The sequence below is a fragment of the Budorcas taxicolor genome, chromosome 12 (assembly GCF_023091745.1).
Source record: "Budorcas taxicolor isolate Tak-1 chromosome 12, Takin1.1, whole genome shotgun sequence".
Taxonomy (NCBI): Eukaryota; Metazoa; Chordata; class Mammalia; order Artiodactyla; family Bovidae; genus Budorcas; species Budorcas taxicolor.
In genome coordinates this window covers 35,659,044-35,682,993 of record NC_068921.1, presented here as the reverse complement: position 1 = coordinate 35,682,993, position 23,950 = coordinate 35,659,044, and the positions used below count along the sequence as shown (strand labels likewise).

At 46.1% G+C, this 23,950-nt stretch overlaps 2 protein-coding genes across 2 annotated transcripts in view; both read right to left on the bottom strand.

Annotated features, from left to right (window-relative positions):
- Positions 1-4,226, bottom strand: part of XPO4 (exportin 4) — an 89,655-nt gene extending 85,429 nt beyond the window's left edge. Inside the window, exons 1-2 of the mRNA XM_052649915.1 lie at positions 4,158-4,226; positions 2,753-2,755 (exon numbers count right to left, since the gene is read on the bottom strand). Of these exons, the coding sequence (XP_052505875.1) occupies positions 2,753-2,755; positions 4,158-4,226 (72 nt within the window). The remainder of the gene's footprint in view (positions 1-2,752; positions 2,756-4,157) is intronic.
- Positions 4,227-15,971: 11,745 nt separating this feature from the next.
- Positions 15,972-23,950, bottom strand: part of LATS2 (large tumor suppressor kinase 2) — a 33,893-nt gene continuing 25,914 nt past the window's right edge. Inside the window, exons 6-8 of the mRNA XM_052649921.1 lie at positions 23,391-23,573; positions 21,668-21,774; positions 15,972-17,672 (exon numbers count right to left, since the gene is read on the bottom strand). Of these exons, the coding sequence (XP_052505881.1) occupies positions 17,175-17,672; positions 21,668-21,774; positions 23,391-23,573 (788 nt within the window). The 3' untranslated portion in view covers positions 15,972-17,174. The remainder of the gene's footprint in view (positions 17,673-21,667; positions 21,775-23,390; positions 23,574-23,950) is intronic.

Here is a 23,950-nt window from a genome sequence, read left to right as displayed (position 1 = left end):
GTAAATAACTATTTTCAGTCCTCTGTATCCACAGATTCAACCAACTACAGATCAAAAATATTTAGAGGACAAAATTCCAGAAAGTTCCAAAAAGCAAAACTTGAATTTGGGACTTCCCTGGCAGTTTAGTGGTTAAGACAGCATTTCCACTGCACAGGCTGAGGGTTCAATCCTGGTGGGAGAACTAGATCCCACAGTCTACAACTAAGACTTGGCAAAGCCAAATAAATATATTTATTTTTAAGGTCTCTTTTCTCCTGTTTCCCCAGCATGTACAACATCATGCCTAGCACACGTGTACTGAAGACACTGTGTAGAATGAGTGGCCAGAGATCGAATTTCAGAGCCAAACCATCTGTGTGACCACGGGCACAGAGTTACCATCTTTGAACCTCGGATTTTCTCATTTACAAAGTTTAAGAATAACTCTTCTCCCATCCACTTCACAGGGCTGATTTAAGAATCAAATAAAATGGTGGACTTCCCTGGTGGTCCAGAGGTTGAGAATCTGCCTGGCAATGCAGAAGACACTGGGTTCAATCCCTGATCCCAGAGGATCGCACATGCTGTGGAGCAACTAAGAGCGTGCTCCACAACTTCTGAGCCCGTGCCCTAGGGCCCATGCTCCACAGGAGAAACCGCCGGTTCACACAACTAGAGCAAGCCCGCACACAACAACGAAGTCCCAGAGCAGCCAAAAAAAGAGAATCAAATAAAATGGAAAGAACTGTTCTACAGCACTACATTTTGGCTAATGCTTTTAAAATGTTAACCAAATTCCACAATAAAAACCATGAAAACCAATCATGAACCCCTCTCATTAAAGTTGCATTTAGATTCATTAAAACCTACTCCAGTTTTAAAACAAATATAAAGTATCAATTAATGTATGTGTTCTCCATTATTTTATATTATCACTGCGCACACTGATTAAGGACAATCACAATAAACTATGGAAAATTCTGAAAGAGATGGGAATACCAGACCACCTGACCCACCTCTTGAGAAATCTGTATGCAGGTCAGGAAGCAACAGTTAGAACTGGACATGGAACAACAGACTGGTTCCAAATCAGGAAAAGGAGTACATCAAGGCTGTATATTGTCACCCTGCTTATTTAACTTATATGCAGAGTACATCATGAGAAATACTGGGCTGGAAGAAGCACAAGCTGGAATCAAGATTGCCAGGAGAAATATCAATAACCTCAGATATGTGGATGACACCACCCTTACGGCAGAAAGCAATGAAGAACTAAAGAGCCTCTTGATGAAAGTGAAAAAGGAGAGTGAAAAACTTGGCTTAAACCTCAAAATTCAGAAAACAAAGATCATGGCATCCAGTCCCATCACTTCACGGCAAATAGATGGGCAAACGTGGAAAGAGTGGCTGACTATTTTGGGGGGCTCCAAAATCACAGCAGATGGTGTTTGCAGCCATGAAATTAAAAGACGCTTACTCCTTGGAAGGAAAGTTAGGACCAACCTAGACAGCATATTAAAAAGCAAAGACATTACGTTGTCTACAAAGGTCCGTCTAGTCAAGGCTATGGTTTCTCCAATAATCATGTATGGATGTGAGAGTTGGACTATAAAGAAAGCTGAGCACCGAAGAATTGATGCTTTTGAACTGTGGTGTTGGAGAAGACTCTTGAGAGTCCCTTGGACTGCAAGGAGATCTAACCAGTCCATCCTGAAGGAGATCAGTCCTGAGTGTTCACTGGAAGGACTGATGCTGAAGCTGAAACTCCAATACTTTGGCCACCTGATGAGAAGAGCTGACTCCTTTGAAAAGACCCTGATGCTGGGAAAGATCGAGGGCAGGAGAAGGGGACGACAGAGGATGAGATGGTTGGATGCATCACCGACTCAACGGACATGAGTTTGGGTAGGCTCCAAGAGTTGGTGTTAGACAGGGAGGGCTGGCGTGCTGCAGTTCATGGGTCGCAGAGTCGGACGCGACTGAACTGAACTGAAAGAGGTTTGACAATCTTCAGTTAAGTTGCTCGTAAGTTGTTAAGTCAAGTCCAACTCTTTGTGACTCCAGGGACTTCAGCACGCCAGGTAACCCCAAATAATTAGTTCACCTGCTTTCTATTCCCACTACCCCAAAGGCTAAAAACCACGCATTGTAACAGATGAACCTGCATTGGATTTCCCACTCTACCACTTTCTTTGAAAATTTAGGTAAATTACTTAACATCTACATATTTCAGTCCCTTAGTCCATAAAACGAAAAGGAAAGTAATAACTACCTCACAGTTACTGATAATCAAATATGGTAACACATGTGAAGTGGTTGGCATAGTGCCTTCACACACAGTAAGCACTGGGTAAAATGTCAGTTGTCACTCTTAAGATGACTGCAGCTTCCATCTGGGAAACCATGCAGTCTCTGCTATGCATCCACACTGCCAAACAGTAAGTGGACTTTCCAAAAAGAAGTTTTCTATTTTAATAACACTTTTTTCAATACTCTTCTCTGGAAAGATTTCAAGTATGTAAATAGAATCCAATACAACACACAGGAGAGGTGGTGAGGCAGAGCAGAAAGAGACCCAGCTTTAGAGGCACAAATGGCAATTGTACACCTAATTCAGCCACTAAGTAATTATGTAACCTGGCTACTTAAGCTCTCTTTCAACCTTGTAAAGGGGTTGCAAGGATTAAAAAAGTATGTAAAGCATCAAGACAGTGTCTGGCGGGTGATATGCACTCAATTACTAGAATTTACTCGGACTCTTCTCCCCTACTCCCTTACAGGTGATAAGAATAGCTTTGCAGGGAAGAGAAAAGGTCCTACCAAGCACAAATACTAACCAGTACTGAGACCAACTATGAAGGACAACTATTCTATATTAATTGCCATGAGAATTAAAGCAGTGTTGGGGGGGGGGGGTCACATACTCCTTCTAAAGTCTAATGAAAACGGGGCCTCTACCTTACAGAAAATTCCCAGATATCTCAGGAAACGCTGTAAGTCAGAGATTTTAGGAGCATGGTATTTAAGGGGAATAACAGCTAGTTTTTTTTCTGGACTTAAGTTGCAAGAGTCTGAAAACGTTCCCTAAGTCATTTTTTGTGATAAAACGATTCACCTAACTTCGCTCATATTGCAGCAAGTAAATCCTGCTTTAATTAAACTTCTCAGCTTCATAAGCTAAATTTCATAAGCTACCCGGTGTTGGGTGTGAAAACAAAACTTGAGAAAAGGAACTACAAACTATATGAGAATTAGTTCAAATGTCTTAAAATGTGATGCCTGAACATGTAACTCAATCACCGAACCAAAAGGGGGGGGGAGGTGTACAAAGGTACCGAAGATTGCTGCATCCAATTCTTAGGAAGGCTATTTGTCAATTCAAGGAATCAAGCCTCTAACCTCCAGAGAAATCTACAAACACGGAAGTCGTGGTTTACAAAAAGAAAACTGAGCCAGCAAATAGTTTACTGAGTAACTAAACATGGTTTATCCTTGCTTCTACTCTGAGTGGAATGCCTTACTCTTTGACTCGGCCTCACCTTCTCGAGTAGGTAATAACCTACTGACTAAATTGATCTATTCATTGTACTGCAGCAGAAAAAGTCCAGGAGAACTGCACACCCAACTCGCCACAACGCACGACCCGCACGGAGCTCGGTCCCAGACAAAGTTCTGCCCCAATGACCTTGGTCCTAGGATTCCCCTCCCTCCCTCCCGCCGTTCCTTCCTTGTGCGGCCGATTGAGGCTGCCCAGCCGCGGTCGCAGGTGGGAGAAAGCGCTCGGGGACCCAAAGGCACGAGAGGAACCACAGCTGCAGACGGCACCCGGGCCATGCCAGCCCTCCGCCGGCACCCGCTCTCCAGCGGCGCGCACAGCCCAGACCTAGCGCCCGCCTCCCCCCGACCCTGAGCGGAGGGTCGGGGCGCACGAAGCATTCCTTCGGCCCCACTCGGTGGCGCGGCTGGGGCGCCGCACAGCCAGGGGGCGGACAGCCCAGCCAGGGGCGCCAAGGCAGGAGCGCAGACGGAGAGTCCTGCGCCACGCCACCGCCGCCTGCTCCAGCCCTGGGCTCCCGGGAGGCCCCGGCCGGTCGCCAGTCCGGCGGGCGCCAAGGCCGAGCACGGCAGCGCCGCCAGAGACCGCGGGCGCGGGGCGCGGGGGCGCGGGCACTCACCATCAGAACTTTGGCCGCGTTCTCCAGCTGAGCGATCACTTCTGGGGGCCCCAGCGCCACCGCCATCATGGTCTCTCTTCAATGACGCGCCATGCGGTGCATTCTGGGAGCGGGCGCCCGGCCGGCCAATCGCGAGATTCCTCGGGCTCGCGCGCTCCCGCCCGAGCCGTCGCGGCCGCCGACGTCGACGCGGGGTCGCGAGGTCAGGGCTGCGGGCCTGCGGGCAAGGGCTGTGGGCGCTCCCCCGGGGCTGGCCCGCCTGCTTGCTCGCTCGCTCGCTCGCCGCCGGCCCCGGGGGCGCCTCCGGCTCTGCCGTGTCCTCTGTGGACGCGTCGCTCCCGGGCAGGGCGGCTTGCGCCCTGCGAGAACGCGTGCTCCGCGCTCGCGTGCCCCCGTGCGGGCCGACTTCCTGGCGGAGCCGGCGGGCAGGTCCGGCAGAGGGGCTCGGAGCCCAGCTTTCCCACGCGGGCCCGAGAGCCCCGTGTCCGCCCTCGCGCCGGCCCTCACTGTTGGAGACCAGGCTCTGTTCTGAGCGACACCTGCATACCTGCTACTAGCTTCCACCTCTTGGTGCCGGTCTGCTTTTTGAGGTACACAGAAAGTCAGTTTCGTTTCAGTGTAAGTTTCCTCTGTTGACAACTTCCTTTATTTCTTCTTCCAGTTGTAAATAAGCCGTAGTTGCGAGGTTTTCCCTTTTTTATGTCCCTGCAACAGAATTGCATTGTTAGCTTCTTTGAGAAACGAGTTACTATATTTGGCATCTCTACAACATGAAGTTGAGGAAGTGAATTAACAAGGTTTTTATTGCTTAAGAAACAAAGAAAGTACCTCTTATTTCGTTACAAAAGGGTAAAGTGAGTGCAGTTAATGGCTTTTTTAAAAATTGCGTGAAATTGGTTCACATAGTGCCTCACATGTAGAAGGCATTCAATAAATATTTCACTAAGTACAAATGTCTGGACTTAATGATTTTACGACTGCTCCATGGTGTGAAGCGATACATATTCATTAGAAACTATACTTCAAATCTTGATCTCTTCCTGGGCAGCATGTGCGGTCAGATCCTCAAGTGGTGCACAATCAGGAAGATGAACAACTGATATCTTAGAAACATTCTGTTTTTCACTTTCAGTACCGTGTTCACTAAATTAAATGAGACAGTCAACACTTTATTATAAAACAGACTCGCTATTAGATGATTTTGCCCAGCTAGAGGCCAATGTATGTGTTCTGACCACTTTTAATGTAGGTGAGGCTAACCTGTGAAGTTTGGTAGGTTAGATGTATTAAATGCATTTTCAACTTATGATGGGTTTATTGGTACTTAACTCCATCATAAGCCAAGGAAGATCTGTATAGCAATCTGCAAGATTACAAAGTGTCTCTACCTGCTACAGAGTTATTACTGCAGATCAAAGATACATCTTCAAACGTGTAGACAAATGAGTATTTTATGACATTAAATGTTTGAGGCATATAATGCTTCAGATTGTGCCCTGTGTTCCAGAGCATTTGTTTTGTGCAGCTACACAAGAACTTTGTATCGAGATGCTCTTTAAGAACGAAGAAGAAAAGTTATTTTATTAAACATCGACAGTAGCACTCTCCTGGGGTGGTTGGTGGGGCAAGGAGTAGTGTCCCTGCCTACCCACATAACCCTTCACACCCTTAAGAAGAAGAAAGTTGTCAGATTCCAATTTCACACTTGACACAAAAGAGAAATATTTACGGTTTAAGAATCTGCTCAAAATGTTCCTGGAATCAAGAACATTTCACAAATACTACATCCCCTATACTCTTAGGGTATGCCTTTAACACCTGTGATGTCCTAGGCTCCAAAAGTGATTCAGTTCAGTTCAGTCGCTCAGTCGTGCCTGACTCTTTTCAACCCCATGAATCACAGCACTTGAATATATTATATACTTTTCCTTGGAAACCGGTTTAGTTTGGGGGATTTGGGGTGGTTTTTTGGTCTTTGTGTGTGTGTGTCAAGCCATAAACATCTTAACACAAACATGCTGATTGAAATACCTTAGACCAACAGTTCTCAGAGTGTAGGCTAGGGGCACTTACTAAGCCCCAGAATACCAAGGAGTTCCCTAAGATCCTATCAGAGGATCTTGGTCAAAACTATTTTCAGATAGCTATAGTCCTATAGCCATGGATGGATGGCATCACCAATTCAGTGGACATGAACTTGGGCAAACTCCAGGAGATAGTGAGGGACAGGGTGGCCTGGCGTGCTGCAGTCCATGGGGTCACAAAGAGTCGGACATGACTGAGCGACTGAACAACAATAGTCCTATCAGTAAACTACTTTGAATTGATTCAACTCCCCAGTCAAGACACAGATTAGCTAAATGGATTAAAGACACAGGATCCAACTATATGTTCCCTCTTACTACTTCTATTCAACATACTAATGGATGTCCTAGCCAAAGCAATTAGGCAAGATAAATAAAAGGCATCCAAATCAGAAAGGACGAATTATTATCTCTACACAGATGACGTGATCTTATATAGAGAAAATCCTAAAGATTCCACAAAAATCTGTTAGAACTAATCAAAGAATTTGGCAAAGTTACAAAATATAAAATCAATTTTAAAATGTCAGTTGCATTTTTATATACTAAGAATGAGCCATCAGGAAAGGAAATTAAGAAAACAGTTTCAGGGAATTCCCTGATGGTCCCATGGTTAAGAACCCACCTTCCACTTCAGGGGACTCAGGTTCCATCCCTGGGGAACAAAGATCCCATGTGCCTCAGAGCAATTAAGCCCTTAACCCAGCAAGCTGCAACTACTGAGCCCGCATGCCACAACGGAGAGCCTGCATCCCACGTGCCGCAGCTAAGACCCAATGCAGCCAAATAAATATTTGTTTAAAAGAGAAATTTTATCCAAGTCAAAACTACAATGACGCCTTTTACAAGGAACATACATAAATTATGCAACAGAGAGAGATTATTCCATTTTACTTGAGAGACTCAAGAGAAGAACAAATCTCTTTTTTAAAAGGTGTTTCTAAACCCAAATTAAATGGCCACACTTAATAAAAATAATTCTATATCAACAAAGGACACCTGATCTAGAAAGTGTTAAGGGATCTTATGACCCAAAGTTCTGAAAACTTTGAAGGCAGCAGTATAGAACCGAATGTATTATGATATCAAATTTATAGGAGCTTAATATATTTCTCCAGAAATAAAAACATAAGACCAAAAGGGAACTATGTCTTTAAAATATTGTTTTTTGTATAGAAAGTATATTTCTGCACATGTCTGTGAAATGTTACTATTTGGAGTTCTTAAATACTTGATTAACATAGCACAGTTCTTATGTCTATCAAAGTAACTGTAAACAGCAGTGCTTTATCCCTCCTGTTCTCACAACATATCATCTTGAAATTTACTTCTAAACCAGTTTAACCAAGTACAATATTCCATCTTCCTTATAAAGTTGAATGTTATAAGGCATCCACCCCATTAAAATTTTTGAGACTGGGATGAAGACCTCTTTTCCAGAGAGGTCTCTGGAATTCCCCTGACAACCCAGCAACCTAAAGGCATGAGTTGCATCAGATTTCCAAAGGCTTTACCCAAGCCCCCTGCTGCTGGGGAGCCTCTGGGTACCCAGCCGGCCAGAGGCTCAGTCCAAGGGGTGACCACCTAAGGGGCTACTGTGCCATCCTAGCGCATGATGTCATGGTGTGGAAAGGCCACCAGAGGGTAGCGGCTTCCTCACCTGGAAAACGGAAATTGTAAATGCGTCAGGGGTAAGACTGGGAAGATGCCATGGAGAGGTGGCAGAGGGGTGCTGCAGTTTGTCAGGGTTCAGAGCCTGGAGCTCTGGCAGAGCAGAGGGCAGGGGTCCAGGCGGGGCAGAGGGGAGCCTCAGCCTGGGACCAAGTTCCTCTCAAGCAGGCCTGATCAGGTTCTTCAAATGATAGCACAGGACTGACATTTCAAGATATCCTCTGCTCATGGAGAAGAATCAGAGCCAAAGCTGTTGGCAGTGGACAGAGGACTGCCCAGCTGGGCTTCTGCTGCGAGTTCTTGGGAGTGGGGCCTGGAGGGGACCTCCCGTCCCAAAGACAGGGCTGGCTTGTCTGAGAATAGCAACTAGGACTCAGTTCCTGCCCCAGTCTCAGGGGCCCGAGCCCTGTGACCAGGAACTGACAGTGACACCTGCCTGGGTTCTGACAGAACAGAGGCTGGTGGAGGTGGTTCCTGATGGATGCCCCAGGAGTCCATCACTAGCCCCCAAAGATGATATGGGGGGTTGTCAGTAGAGCTCTGCTTTGTTCTGAATGTTTTAAGACAACAGGAAATTGGCAAAAGTGGGGCTTGATTTATAAATGTCCTGAAGCCGCTCCTGTCCCTGTTTGTGATGTTTGTCCTCTGACCTGTGGGCAGCCCTGGGCCTGCGCAGAGGTTGTCCTACCATCCCTACCCAGCTGTCATCTCATTTTGAACCCTGAGGGCATCCTCCAACAAGATACAGATGTCATACGCAATGGCATTTGGATCCTCTAATCTGAATATTCTGGGCCATTATTGATGGCAACTTTGCCAAATGTTCCAAAATAATCTGATCCTTTTAAAGCCTCTAATAAGCTGGGCAAGAGGAAGACTCAGCAAAGATGATGTTTGTGCAATGCAGACACCAGGCAGTCCGGAGCCGTGGCTTCTGACTTCTCTTGTTTTGTGTCTTTGTTTTCCTCATTCTTTATCCTCCTCCATTCTTCCTGGGAGGGTGGGCTGTGACTGCAGGGTCTTCTGGACTGTCCCTCTACCTGCCGGACCAAGCCCTGTGTCATCAGTGCAGACCTGATGCACCCAGCAGCCACAGGGGTGAGCGCCTGCCTCACAGATGCCCAGAGGAGAGCAGCCACTCCTCACCCACCCGCCCAGACAGCCCAGCCAGCAGCCTGCCCAGTGGGGCCTTCAATACTTGTTAAAAGCATGAAGGCTCTAAACAAGACTTCAAGAACCAACCTGCTTCTCTGGCAAATGCACCCACCAGGAAGAGTGTCCTCTGACATGTCTGGAGAGAAAGAACAGGGTATTTGGCAACTGCTGATTTGCCTGCTTTTTTGACACCCTCAGCTAGCTTGGTCCCACTGTCCCCAAGACCAGTCGCCCCACTGCACCTGGCCTCTGCCCCGCAACTGCTGCCCTCCCCGCAGCAGCCTTCCTACCTCCTGCTGAGACTGCAGTCCTGTGCAGGCCTTCAACACAGCGCAAGCCTACACCCCCTCAAAGATGGCCCCGGGGGGCCCTGTCAGCTCTCCTGACTCAGGCCCTGCATGTTTACCTAAAAGGAAGAAAGGGTCCTGGGTCCTGGTTTAAGTAAAACTGTTCTTTTTGTAGCCTTAAAATAATTTTCTCTCCAAGTTCGATGAAAGTAATGACTATGGAACTTATTCACAGAATCAGCTAATTCCATCTGTTTTATAGTTTGTCCTACAAAAAATCTGTGATAAATTTATGTAGAGACTTGGACTTCCCTAAAAATCCTGCCTGCTGCAACAGAGATCCGGCACAGCCAAATAAATAAATACTTTTTAAGAATTTCTGTAGAGACTCCTACGGCTTTTTAAACATTCAAGCTTCCACTTTAAGGATTTAATATGTGCCACATGTTACTCAGTTATACACACTGAACACAAAGCTGCCCAATGTATTTTTGACTCAATGTGTAGTGAACAAATAGTAGGTGCCCATAATGGTTCAAGACCAGAGTAAGCCACACTATTCTGGGGTCCCTTGACAGTCTAGTTTTTAAATTGGGGGGAGGAGGGGAGAGGCAGGAGACATAATGTAGATTTGCCTTAACAGAATAGAAATTTGCACAATATTTATCACTTTAAGTGACTGAGTAGGTTCAACAGTACCTTCCTAGAATATATAGATATAAAAAGAAAGAACACATTGCATGAATAAAAAGAAAGTCCTACTGTAGAGCACAGGGAACTACCTCCTGGAATAAACCATAATGGAGAAGAATATTATATATTCTATACAGTATTTTCGGAGAAGGCAACGGCACCCCACTCCAGTACTCTTGCCTGGAAAATCCCATGGACGGAGGAGCCTGGTAGGCTGCAGTCCATGGAGTCGCTGAGAGTTGGACACGACTCAGTGACTTCACTTTCACTTGTCACTTTCAAACATTGGAGAAGGAAATGGCAGCCCACTCCAGTGTTCTTGCTTGGAGAATCCCAGGGACAGCAGAGCCTGGTGGGCTGCCGTCTGTGGGGTCACACAGAGTCGAACACGACTGAAGCGACTTAGCAGCAGCAGCAGCATACAGTATTTCAGTATTTTTATACATAGGGACCTCCCTAGTGGTCCAGTGATTAAGACCCTGCACTTCCACTGCAAGGGGAATTGGGTTCAATCCCTGATCGGGGAACTAAATATCCACAAGCCTTGTGGTGTGGCCCAAAAAAAGAAAAAAAAAAAAAAGTATACGTGTAAGTCTCTTTGCCATACAGCAGAAATTAGCACAAAACTGTCAATCAACAAGACTTCAACTATAAAACGTGAAAGAAAAACAATGCAATTTGTGGGTGGTTTAATAAGAATTCCTCCCTACTTTCCTCTCCCTAGAAAGGACATTCTGTGAGTGCAGATCTTAAAGTGAGTGCAGATCTTAACTTGCAAAAGCACATCACCAGCTCCCTCTGCTGTCTGTCGGTTGGACTTGGAACTCAGAGAATCTGTGGTACTTTCTGGACGAAAATACTGTACAGAATTCAGGATAAATTAAGATTGGATTAGGCATGGGTGGGTCTATTCTGTATGTACTACATATTCCAGAGTAAAGGAAAGCAAGTCACCAAACATATTTGCAGAAGGGATTCCTACATATATTTTCACTATAATAGTGTCTGATTTTGCTTCAGCTGTGACCATGTAACCTCTTGCTGTGAAGAAGTAAGACTTGCAACATTTACGTGTTTATTTAGTATAAATTATACAGTCCGAAGAGAAACATGCAAAGCAAATTGGCTTAAGACAATTCAGATGATCTCATTAAGTTATTTGTGGAAGATCAGAGCAGAGCAGCCAATGCCCACAGAGAGAGTTCTGAAGTCTCCGGGTGTGAACCCCACTGACCCAAACAGCTAAGCACCTCAACAGAAAATTCCCAAGCTGCTTGAGATGGCACCTGGGGCCACCTCTGCCTTGAACTGAAGCTTTCATCTCCAATTCATCAGCTCTTTAAGGTCAAAATTCTGGGGGGCCAGGGGCACGGGAACAGACAACTAATTAATTAGGAAAAAACCCTGCAGCTGTATTTAGGTTAATTTTATTTTCTTTTCCTGGCCTTTAAGTATTTTTCATTCCAAGTACTAAAGCCTTCTTAAAATCTCCAAGATGGAAAATGATTATAGAAATAGTGTGGTTCACTGGGGATAACATTTACATAGTTGTAGTAAGAAGGAAAGTTATGACCAACCTAGACAGCACATTAAAAAGCAGAGACATTGCTTTGCCAACAAAGGTCCATCTAATCAAGGCTATGGTTTTTCCAATAGTCATGTATGGATGTGAGAGTTGGACCATAAAGAAAGCTGAGCGCCAAAGAATTGATGCTTTTGAACTGTGGCACAGGAAAAGACTCTTGAGAGTCTCTTGGACTGCAAGGAGATCCAACCAGTCCATCCTAAAGGAGATCAGTCCTGAGTGTTCACTGGAAGGACTGATGTTGAAGCTGAAGCTCCAGTACTTTGGCTACCTGATGCGAAGAACTGACTCATTGGAAAAGACCCTGATGCTAGCGAAGATTGAAGGTGGGAGGAGAAGGGGACGACAGAGGATGAGATGGTTGGATGGCATCACCAACTCAATGGACATGAGTTTGGGTAAATTCCAGGAGTTGGTGATGGACAGGGAGGCCTGGCGTGCTGCAGTCCATGGGATCACAAAGAGTTGGACACGACTGAGCAACTGAACTGAACTGAACTGAACTGAGTAACGTGCTAACTATCAACTTTACCAAAAGTCTGACAATGTGTATCAGGAAGACGGGAGTGGGAAGGACAGGACTGGGAAGGGGGGAAGAGGGCTTAAAAGGAACTAAATTCTCATCTTCTGTAACAACAGGAAGTACATCATGCCAAGATGAAAAACTCAAAAAAGGTACTGCTTTACAAGAATACAATCTGGATACGAGTCCTCTGTCAGATCTGTGCACAGATAATATTCATCCATTTTCGTAATGGTGACTTTTATTATTTTGAAAAAGATATTTGCTCTGAAAGTTGCTCAGTCGTGTCTGACTCTTTGCAACCCCAAAGACTGTACAGTCCAAGGAATTCTCTAGGCTAGAATACTGGGGTGGGTAGCCTTTCTCTTCTCCAGATCTTCCCGATCCAGGAATCAAATCAGGGTCTCCTGCAAGGCATGCGGATTCTTTACCAACTAAGGTTATCAGAGAAGCCCTTATTTGCTTTACATAGCAGTAAAAATTATATTATACATCATGTGTATCTGGGCTCAGTCACTAAGTCATTCCAACTCTTTTGTGACTCCTTGGACTGTATAGCCCATCAGGCTCCTCCGTCCATGTAATTTTCCAGGCAAGAATATTGTAGTGGGTTGCCATCTCCTACTCCATGTAATGGTGACTTTTAAAGAGTGGGAAGTTTTAATTTTTATGAAGCCAAATGTATTTTCCTTTACTTTTAGTGTTTTCAGTGTTCTGTTCTATCCTATTCTTCCTCATGATGGTAAAGAAATTTTTCTGTTTTCATCTAGCTTTTTAGGTGAAGCATTTATATTAAACTTATGATCCCTGTTGAAGTATTTTTCTGTATACTGAATTAATCATTGGCTTGTGTTTTCCATTGACTTTTTTTATATCCTCCTCAAAAATCCAATCCCAAACTGTTCTCCAAGTACCCATCTCCTCTAAGGCAGGTAAATTACCTCTTTCCGGCAAAGGTCGTCTCCCACACCCTCTGACCGAGGATCTGAGCTAGCAGCCCACCCCTCCCCCCCACCTGGGACACAGCTGTCCTTTGGGACCCCCAACAGCTCCCAGGAACCCCCCTCGCCTCCCGTTTGTTGGATCCGTTTCTTGGAGCCTGTGTCTGCCTCCAGCTTTCTGGGAAAGTATATGGGAAGAAAATATTCTGAATTCTTTAATGTCTGAAATGTCTTTATTCTACCCTCATACTCAACTAATGACTTGTCTGGATTGAAAACAATTGTGTGCTCAGTCGCTCAATCATGTCCAACGCTTTGTGACTCCATGGACTCTAGCCCACCAGGTTCCTCTGACTGTGGGATTTTCCACTGGAGAGGGTTGCTATTTCCTTCTTTTCACACAATTTGAAGGCCTTGTTCCGTCATCCTCTAGTGTTGAGAATTGGTGTTACCTTCAAAGCCATTCTGATTCTTTTTTTTGGGTTCTGATTCTTGATCCTTTGTATATGAACTGTTTTCTATAAGATATTTTCTCTTTTCTCTTTGTTCCAAACATTCTTGAATTTTCTGATGACGTACATTTATTTGTATGGGTCTATTTTTACCCATTAGTTCTGTGTACTTCAGTTCAATTCAGTTGCTCAGTCGTGTCCAACTCTTTGCGACCCCATAAATTGCAGCACGCCAGGCCTCCCTGTCCATCACCAACTCCTGGAGTTCACCCAAACTCATGTCCAGCTAGTCGGTGATGCCACCCAACCATCTCATCCTCTGTCATCCCCTTCTGCTCCTGCCCCCAATCCCTCCCAGCATCAGTCTTTTCCAATGAGTCAACTCTTCGCATGAGGTGGCCAAAATATTGGAGTTTCAGCTTTAGCATCAGTCCTTCCAAAGAACACCCAGGACTGATCTCCTTTAGAATTGACTGGTTGGATCTCCTTGCACAGGTCCTTTCAATCTAAAAATATACCCATGGGACTTCCCAGAGATCCAGTGCTCCCAATGCAGGAGGCCTGGGTTCAATCCCTGATCGGGGAACTAGATCCCACGTACCACAACTAAGAGCTCACATGCCATGACTAACAAGATTCCACACACCGCAACTGAGACCCCAGCACAGCCAAAAAAAAAAAAAAGTCCATTAGTCATATAATGGAATTGCCAGAAAAAATAACACAGAAGACATAAGCGAGGCTGGGGATCAGGAGATGGCAAGAGATAGACAGAGACTCTTTCCCAGGCGGTCCAGTTGTCAAGACTCTGGCTTCTACTGCAGTGGGGCACAGGGAGGCAGGCTTCTCTCAGTCCTGTATCTACAAGCTACTATGATCCTTTCAAAGACACTAGTCACCAGCTTAAGAAGGCCAGAAACTGGTGATTTTAGGAGGGTCCGTGTTTGGAGCAGCAAGCAGGAAAGGCAAAGGGTGAGATGCTGCTGACTGGAAGGCAGTGCTGGACTCTGGATGGTCAGAGGACCTGCTTCTTCACTGCCCAAGTGTGAATGACACAGGAGAAAAAGATGAAGCCCAACTGCTCACACTAGTCCCCTGATTCTGCCAGATGTCAGCGCAAGGATTAATGCAGAGCCAGAGGACCCTTCTCAGACCCCAGCTGTCCAACATGGATCCTGGCTACATGTGGCAATGAGCTTGAGACACGGGGCTGGTGTGACTGAGGAAGTGAGCTGTGAATCTTCATTAGGTAAAACTGAAACTGAAACCCACTTCGACACACACTTTTCTTCTAAAACTCCTGGACATTGTATACAAAACAGAAGACCTTGAAAGGAAAGTTGGGCCTTAGGACTACACAGCACTAAGTTCTCTTTGCCTCCATGTTCCAGATTTGGAGCTGAAGCCCGCAACCTGGAAATGTCAAAAAGCCCAACTCCCTGGCACTCCCGCCAAAGGAGAGGGGCAAATGGGCAATAACTGCTCCACTCCAGCCAATCAGACCAGAAAACTCTGCACCCCCCAGTGGTGACCACATGACTGCACCTTTCAAAAGAACAATTCAGAATCAAATGTTGACAGCTTCTGGAGCTTTTAATACCATTGACCATTCTGAAGCAAAGGTAGGGTGTTATCCTTGTACTGTCAGTGTGACTGTCTTGAGCAGGGCAATCAGCTCCCACTCAAGATCTATCTGACAGCCCACCGACCCCACTCAGCAATCTAACACCAAACACCCATCACCACCTTCAGGAAGAAAAGAAAGCTGATCGCAGAACCGCACCCGGACTTGGACCCTGTGCTGTGACATGAAACCCAATCTCCAAATCCCAGACCAAACCAAGACAAGAGCTCTTCTCCCTTGCAATGGCAGCCCCCGCTGTGTTTGAATCATGGGGAAAGCACACGAGACAGACAAGAACTTACGAATTTCAATAAAATTTGACACCTAGGGATTTGGATTCAAACTTTTAATAATAAATTGTGCCAGTAGAAGCTTTTCAAAGGCAATGATATATCAATAAATAATAGTTAAATTGAGTTCCTGAGAAAGAACCTACCACATGAAGGCTGTAAGAGTGTAAATAACAACACGGTGTTACTGCAAAACTAGAGAAACACTGACAGTCACGACACAGCACAGCAGACTCAGAACCTGCCACTCATACGCATGTAAACCAGTACACAGGAATCTTCTTCTTCAGTTTAGACATCCACAGACATGTGAGTGTTGCTGCCTAGAGATACACTAAGTAATGGACACATTATGCTAAAAACCTCAAGGAAAAATATGTGAATATAACAAAAAATATGATGCATCAGGTTTTTAAAAAGCAAAAAAGAAATTTAACTTTTTATTCAAATATAAATCACTTTAAATAGGAATCATACTAATTTGAAATAGGAATATTTTGTGTGTTTATCTATACAGTTATATATACATCTATACTCCTAAGAAAATATGTATGGCTTAATCATCTTTTTTTTCCCCTCCAACATCACTTTGAATAGTCCTTGCTGTTTCACAAAGATTAGAAAAATGTGCTTTTAAAACTGAGTTTAGTTGGATCCTTCAAAGCACACTAAAAGCACTGCAGAGAGAACTCTGCACAGGTCTGCAGGGTGGGGCTCTGGCCCCCCGTGTCGGCTGGGCCACAGGACAGCATCCTGACTGGCAAGACAGACAGAGATCCATGGCTAACTTACTTTTTTTGGCAGAGCTAAGTGAATCCCTTTTGATGTACACAAGTTTAGTGTAGGACAAATGTCTTTGCCCCCTCAAAGAATCCAAGCACACCCACAACACATACACTCACATCATCTCTCAGAAACACGTGCATTTCTGCAATGAGAGAGGAGGGGGGTGCAGTCACAGCGAGGAAGTCACTCACGACGCGGCATCAGCACTGTCCAGAACGACTCATCCAAAGACACTCAGTAAAAACGTATTCACAGAACCTGCTGTGAATGGCAAGACACGGTCACGTTATATTAATAATAGAAAAACCCTGTTCATGCTCTCTCCATACCTGATGTCTGAAGTCACACCCGCATGACCAACTGCTCACACTTCCTATGATGCTATAATATGCAAAAAGCGAACAGAACAAAACAACAAAAGCAGCTCTTAACATATATCACAATTTTGAAATGTGGGAAAAATATAAAACAAAAACCGTTGTGTGAATAAAATGGTATCAGTAACATCAGGACAGTGTTTTGTTTTTTAACATTATTGCACAGAGATTTCTTATCACATGTTCTTCAATCTTTATGTCTTTCCCTAATGTGAGTAAGTGCTGTGGATAAAATACAAATGTAGAAAATAACAGCAGCATGATTTGTCAAAATTAATCCCTATAATTTAATAAGAAAAATGGCTATAAACAAAATAAGTGCTCTTTCTACTGTATTGATTTAAAAAATATTGTTTTAATGTCGTGAAGGTCCTCAAAGCTAATTCCAGGCTGCGCTGACACCTCCTGCCATCCACCAGAACCTGGAGATGCAGACCTCAGAGGTGAGTCCTCTTTCAGAAGTTTTTTCGCTTTGGTTTTGGGTGCAGGCTAGACTTTGAGGGGCAACCGGCCAACTGACCTGACGGGCTGACCTCCCCGTCCACCAGTCTACACGTACACGGGCTGGCAGCCCCCGGCCTGCGCCCCCAGGGCCGGACCCACCAAAGCCGGCTGCTCAGCCTCGGTCACGGCTTCAGCCACTGCAGGCTTGGGGCACCGGAACGGGTGGCCATTGTCATCGAAGAACCTCCGGAAGGTGAACTCGTAAAAGGCATGCTCCGGGTGCCGGCTGCCCGCAGGGCCCAGCGCGTCCCAGGCTTTGGAGCTGTCCTCACTGCCGTCCTGCCAGGGGCCCTCCTCATCCACTGGGTCAAAGTTGGATGTGTCCATGGGGTGGCTGATGGTAGGCACATAGGGGGCCGGCTGCCTCCGGATGTCACTGGAGAAGTCGATGGCGCCCAGGAACGGGTGGGCCTTCAGATCATCGGCCCCGTTGCGGCCTAACCGGTGCTCAGCTGCACAGCACAGCTTGGCGATGAGGTCCCGGGCCTCAGGGCTCAGCTCCACCTGTGCAGGGATGTGCAGCGTGCTCTCCCAGTTAATCACCTGCAGGGACAACACACCCAGTGTTCCTTCCTCCTCACTCTTGAGGCCAAAGAGGGCCTTTATGGGACAGGGTGTTAAAGAACACGATTGTTTCTCAACATCACTAATCATTAGGGGAATGCAAATCAAAACCACAATGAGATATCATCTCACACAAGTCAGAATGACCATCATCAAAAAGCCAACAAATAATAAAGGCTGAAGAGGGTGTATGGAGAAAAGGGAACTCCCTACATTGTTGGTGGAGATGTAAACTGGTGCACCACTCTGGAGGACAGTATGCTGCTGCTGCTGCTGCTGCTAAGTTGCTTCAGTCGTGTCCAACTCTGTGCGACCCCACAGATGGCAGCCGACCAGGCTCCGCCATCCCTGGAATTCTCCAGGCAAGAACACTGGAGTGGGTTGCCATTTCCTTCTCCAGTCCATGAAAGTGAAAAGTGAAAGTGAAGTCGCTCAGTTGTGTCCGACTCTTGGCGACCCCATGGACTGCAGCCTACCAGGCTCCTCCATCCATGGGATTTTCCAGGCAAGAGTACTGGAGTGGGGTGCCATTGCCTTCTCCGGGAGAACAGTACAGAGGTTCCTTAAAAAACTAAAATTAGAGTTAGCATATGACCAAGCAATCTCACTCCTGGGCATAAATACAGACAAAACTCTAATTTAAAAAGATACATGCACCCCTGTGTTTATAGCAGCACTATTTAAAATAGCCAAGAAGCAAACTAAATGTCCATCAACAGATGAACTGATAAAAAATGTAGTCTATATATACAATAGAATCCTACTCAGCAATAAAAAAGAACAAAATAATGCCATTTGCAGCAACACAGATGAACTTAAGAGACTGTCATACTAAGAGAACTAGGAAGACAAATACTATATATATAGCTTATAGTGGCATCTAAAACACAAAATGAACTTATTTACAAAACAGAAATAGACTCACACACATAGAAAACAAAGTTATGGTTAGCAAAGGGGAGAGGGAGGGAAGGAGGAACAAATTAGAGGACTATGAGATTAACAGATACACAATACCATACATAAAACAGGTAACAATGGCTGACTGGATAGCATAGAGAATTATATTCAGTATCACACAATAACCTATAATGGAAAAGAATCTGAAAATATAATCTGCATCACTTTGCTCTACACTTGAAACTAATACTGTAAATCAATTATACTTCAATAAAAATAACTTTAATTTTAAAAAGATTTTGATAGTTTCACAATAGGAGAACCAAACAGACATAGAAGGATCTGAGGCAGCTACAAATGGCCAGTGTGGTTTCAGCAGGAGCCCACAGTCTGAGGCACAGGGTAAGGGAGCCACCCCCAGACAGCAGTGATCAACAACACAAACCAGCCATCCGGATGCTCTGCTAAGGGCTTATTTGCTCCTAGAGTCAGAACAAAGTAAGGTCAATGTAACTGGGAGTTGTGCGGAGGTGCAAGGGCTGGTGTGGGCTTCCCCAGTGGCCTATCAATAAAGAATCTGCCTGCAATGCAGGAGACACAGGTCTGATCCCTGGGTTGGGAAGATCCCCTGGAGGAGGACATGGCAACCTACTCCAGTATTCCTTCCTGGGAAATCCCATAAACAGAGGAGCCTGGTGGGCTACAGTCCGTGGGGTCACAAAGGGTCGGACACAACAGTGCACATGCACAACACAGATATAAAACTCAAAAGAAAAAAACATAAAGCAAAAATCTTCATGAGGGACATCCCCGGTGGTCCAGTGGCTAAGACTGTACTCCCAATGGAGGGGGCCCAGGTTCAATCCCTGGTGAGGAAACTAAATCCCACATGCTGTAACTGAGACCCAATGCAGCAAATAAAATAAAAAATATATATATATTAAAAAAAAAATCTTCGTGACATTCAATTTGGCAATGACTTCCTGGATATGATACCTAAAAGCACAGGCAATAAAAGAAAAAAACACATAAAAGTCTTCATCAAAATTTAAAACTTTTGTACATCAAAGGACCCTATCAACAGAGTGAAAAGACAAACTTATGGAAAGGGAGAATTTATTTGTAAAGTATACATCTGATAAGGAATTAATAAGCAGAATACATAAAAAACTACAACTCAACAACAAAAACCCAAACAACCTAATTAAAAAAGGGCAAAGGATTTGAATAGACATTTCTCCAAAGAAGGTATCTACATATGCCCACATATGAAAAGAAATTCAACATCATTTGAACATCAGGGAAATGCAAATCAAAATCACAATGCAACTGGCACCACCTCACACCCACTAGGATAGCTATAAAACTAATCATAATAAATGTTGGCTAGGATATGGAGAAATAGGAGCTTCAGTATTCTGCTGGTGGGAATGTAAAATGGTGCAGTCATATGGAAACAGTATGGAGGTTCCTCAAGAAGTTTCAACACACAATGATCCTATGACCCAGCAATTCCACTCCTGGGTATATATCCAAAGGAACTGAATGCAGGGAGCAAACAGATATTTACATACATACTTATGTGCAGAGCAGCGCTACTCACAAGAGCCCAAAAGGTGGAAACAACCAAAACGTTAACTGCCAGATGATGGATAAAGAAAATGGAATGTTATTTGCATACAGTGGAGTATTTATTATTCAATATTACATACAATATAGCAGTATTTAGCCTTAGAAAGGAAGGACATTCTGACACAGGTTCCAACAGGGATGAACCTTGAGGACGTTATGCTGATGAAGTCAGTCAGTCACAAAAGGAAAAATACTATATGATTCCACTTATGTGAAGTCCCTGCTGCTGCTGCTAAGTCACTTCAGTCATGTCTGACTCTGTGTGACCCCACAGACGGCAGACCACCAGGCTCCCCCGTCCCTGGGATTCTCCAGGCAAGAACACTGGAGTGGGGTGCCATTTCCTTCTCCAATGTATGAAAGTGAAAAGTGAAAGTGAAGTCACTCAGTCTTGTCCGACTCTTAGCGACCCCATGGACTGTAGCCCACCAGGCTCCTCCATCCATGGGATTTTCCAGGCAAGAGTACTGGAGTGGGGTGCCATTGCCTTCTCCATATGAAGTCCCTAATAATAGGCAATTCATAGAGACAGAAAGTAGAAGAGTGGTTACAGGAGCAAAGGGGAGGGAAAGATGGAATTATCATTTAGTGGGTGAAGTTCTGCTTGGGATGGTGAAAATGGCCGGAAATAAGTAGTAGTGAATGTACTTAATGCCACTGATTGTACTATAAAGTGTAGTTAAAATGGTAAAATTCATCACAATTTTAATGGGTGATTATCATGCTGGCAAATTACTAACTAGAAAAAAATTAGTAACTATTTCATCAATTCAATTAGGATATAGATAACCAAGTTCCAATTTCATTTTTACTGGAAAGAAACAGGGCCTTAACTGAGGATTTTTTCAAAAGGCCATCATAGTAACTATTACTAACATTTCCGGGTCTACCACGGACTCAGGTGTGTGAATACGTCCTAGAATAGTCAGTGTTACAAGAGCACTGTTCTGAGACGTTTCAAAGGTTTCATCAGATTCTCTACTCAATCTTTAAGAAATGAAATTAATCGCTCCCGAGAGTAAAAGGCCACCACTCTAAAATTGACTATTGAGTATTATTACTTGACAGGATTAGCTGAAACACTGCAAATGTGCGTTTAAGTGGCTGGGCCCGCAGCTCTTTTATTATGCCTAGAGTACAGACATAACGTCCAAACCAACCAACTCGTCTCCTCAAGGCCATGCCGTTCAGACCGGGCTCTGCCCGCCAGCCCAGACGTGCGGCCACGGTGCCTCCCTCGCGTTCAGGTTCACACGTAACATCACAGCTCAGCTCTGACCTTGGGCCTTGACTCACTCAGATTAAAAAACCTAACAGGAAGTAACAAAAATACCTGAAAACTCCTCACTTCATACAGCTGACATTCCTGCACTACACAGAACAAAAGGCCTAGTGTCAGCCAGAGACCCCAGGGCTCCTCAGAGGCCCGCGCGCCCCATTACCTTCAACTGGGTCTCCGTGGGCGTCGGCGCCAGGAACGGCGGCTGCCCCACCAGCATCTCGAAGAGAATCACGCCGACACTCCACCAGTCGCAGAGCTGGGTGTAACCTGAAAGACAGCGGGGCTCAGGCCACACCCGCGCCGCGGCCTCAGACGCGCTGAGAGCGTGGCTCTGGTCACCGAGAAAGCGGCCCACAGCACAGGCGGGAAAGAGCTGCCGGGCGTCACCGGCTCGCGTGTCACGCCCCGCCTCCCGCCTCCGCGGCGCACGCGTGACGTCACTGCTTCCTGCACAGGGGCCCGGAACAGACAGCTGGAAAAATGCTACCGAAGGTCACAGTCTCCACGTGGCAGGAGTGTGGGCACGAGTGTTTTCTGATTTTACAGCATTTATGATAAACACAGGATCCTCTTATAATAACAGATCTCTTAAATTTAAAAAGTTACTGTTATTGTTAATAACAATACTAAACCAGGAATTTAAGTTCGTAAAGGACACAGACACAAATTAACGTAGAAACTAGGGACTTCCCCAGCGGTCTGGTGGTTAGGGCTGTGCTCCTGGCACAGGCTGAACCCCTAGTCAAGAGAGCTAAGATTACACAGACTGCGATGCGGCCAAAAAAAAAAAATGTAGAAACTAAAAAGCACAAACGCTGTGACCGGAGGTCAGGTGAGGCCAGTGCCGAGGCTCCCTGGGGAGCTTTTGGGACAAGAGGGAAGGAAACTGTGGCAAAGGTAATGGCTGCCTCTGCCCTGCCCCTTGTGGGCGCGGAGGTAGCCAGGCTCCTCACCCCTTGCAGGACGGCCTTGTAGGGGTTTCAGAGAAGGCTGATCTTTCATTCTGTCCCACATCCCAGTCCGAGCCCCGCTCTGGTCTCACTGTCACCGAATTCTTGCTAAGTGTGACCTGCGGCCCCTATCTGCTAGGCCTTGGAGGCTCTGCTGGGCTGCTGCCCATGAGAGGGTTGAAGGAGACCAGTGAACCTCCTTGCAGACCAGCACCCACCCCCACTTTGAAAGGACAGAGAAGGCGGCCTGTACTGGGCAGTGAGGTCAACACGCCCAACAACCTCTGGACATACACTGCCCTTATACTTGAGTCCCTGAGACACTGGCAACCTGCCGTGAGGCACACAGCTCACAGAAAACACGGTGAGGACAGAGCCTGCTGGCTCCAACAGTGGAAACCGCAGGTGAGGACAGTCTGGCTCTATTCGGGTTTCTTACAGGGAATCAGATCCACGCACACTGCCCCTCCACTGGGGACCCCCAAAACTGACCATCAGAGGTGCCTCTTATGCTGGTCAAGCACCTGCTGGAGGGGCTGGAGCACCCCACCCCTGAGGCTTACCTCGAAGGGACCTCTGGACCAGTGGGAAGAACTAGAGACACAGGGAAGGTCTGCATTCTCACACCCACTGACCAGGGAAGATGGTGGGCCCCAGTGAGGACCTTGAACCCAGTCCCAACCCTCGAACAATTCCTCTGGGCTCTAGGGAGCAAGCCCACCATGCAGCCAGCTTATCACTTACAGCCTAAGGAGGAGCAAGTGGAGACGCCGGGCCAGCTCCCGAGCAGGAGGATACACTGGAGGTTTGTCTGCTGACAGAACCCCACTCTCAGGCTCCCGTGGGGAGACATATGGGGACACTGAGACCCTGACAATGGGAGCTGGGACCCTCGAAGATCACCCAGCTTGGGTGCAGAGCCAAAGCACATACCTTTCCGGAGGAGCACTTCCGGGGCGATGTAGTTTGGGGTCCCAACCAGGGAGTGAGCCAGACACCGCTGGTGCTGCCTCCGCGCCCTCTGCTCCAGGGTCTTGAGCCGGTCTCCACACCGGCAATTAGACACGTCATCCCAGAGGTCGCTGGGCTCCATGCTATCCTGCCGGGAGTGACTCCCTGTCACCCAAGAAGCAGGGTGGGGAGAGAAGAGAACAGAAAACAAAATCAATTTTCAATCTTCAACAATGCAATAAACCTACAGCTTCAAAAGTAAAAGTAACCTGACCCAGTTCCTGACACAGTGAGAGAAAGAGTCCCCTGGCAGCTCAGAGAATGGCTGTGGTCCCAGGCCTCAGACCCAAGCATGAGGTACACACATGCCTCAGGACAGGAGCCATGGCAGGGGCTGTGCCCTGTGCTGGGGGCTGTGAGCTGGTGCATAGGGCTGGGTGACAGTGTGGGGCTGGCAAGACAGGCTCATGGACAGTGAGGTGGCATTGCCAGCACCTTTCAGGCCCACCTCAAAGGCTAACACCACCTGTTTGTCAGACATG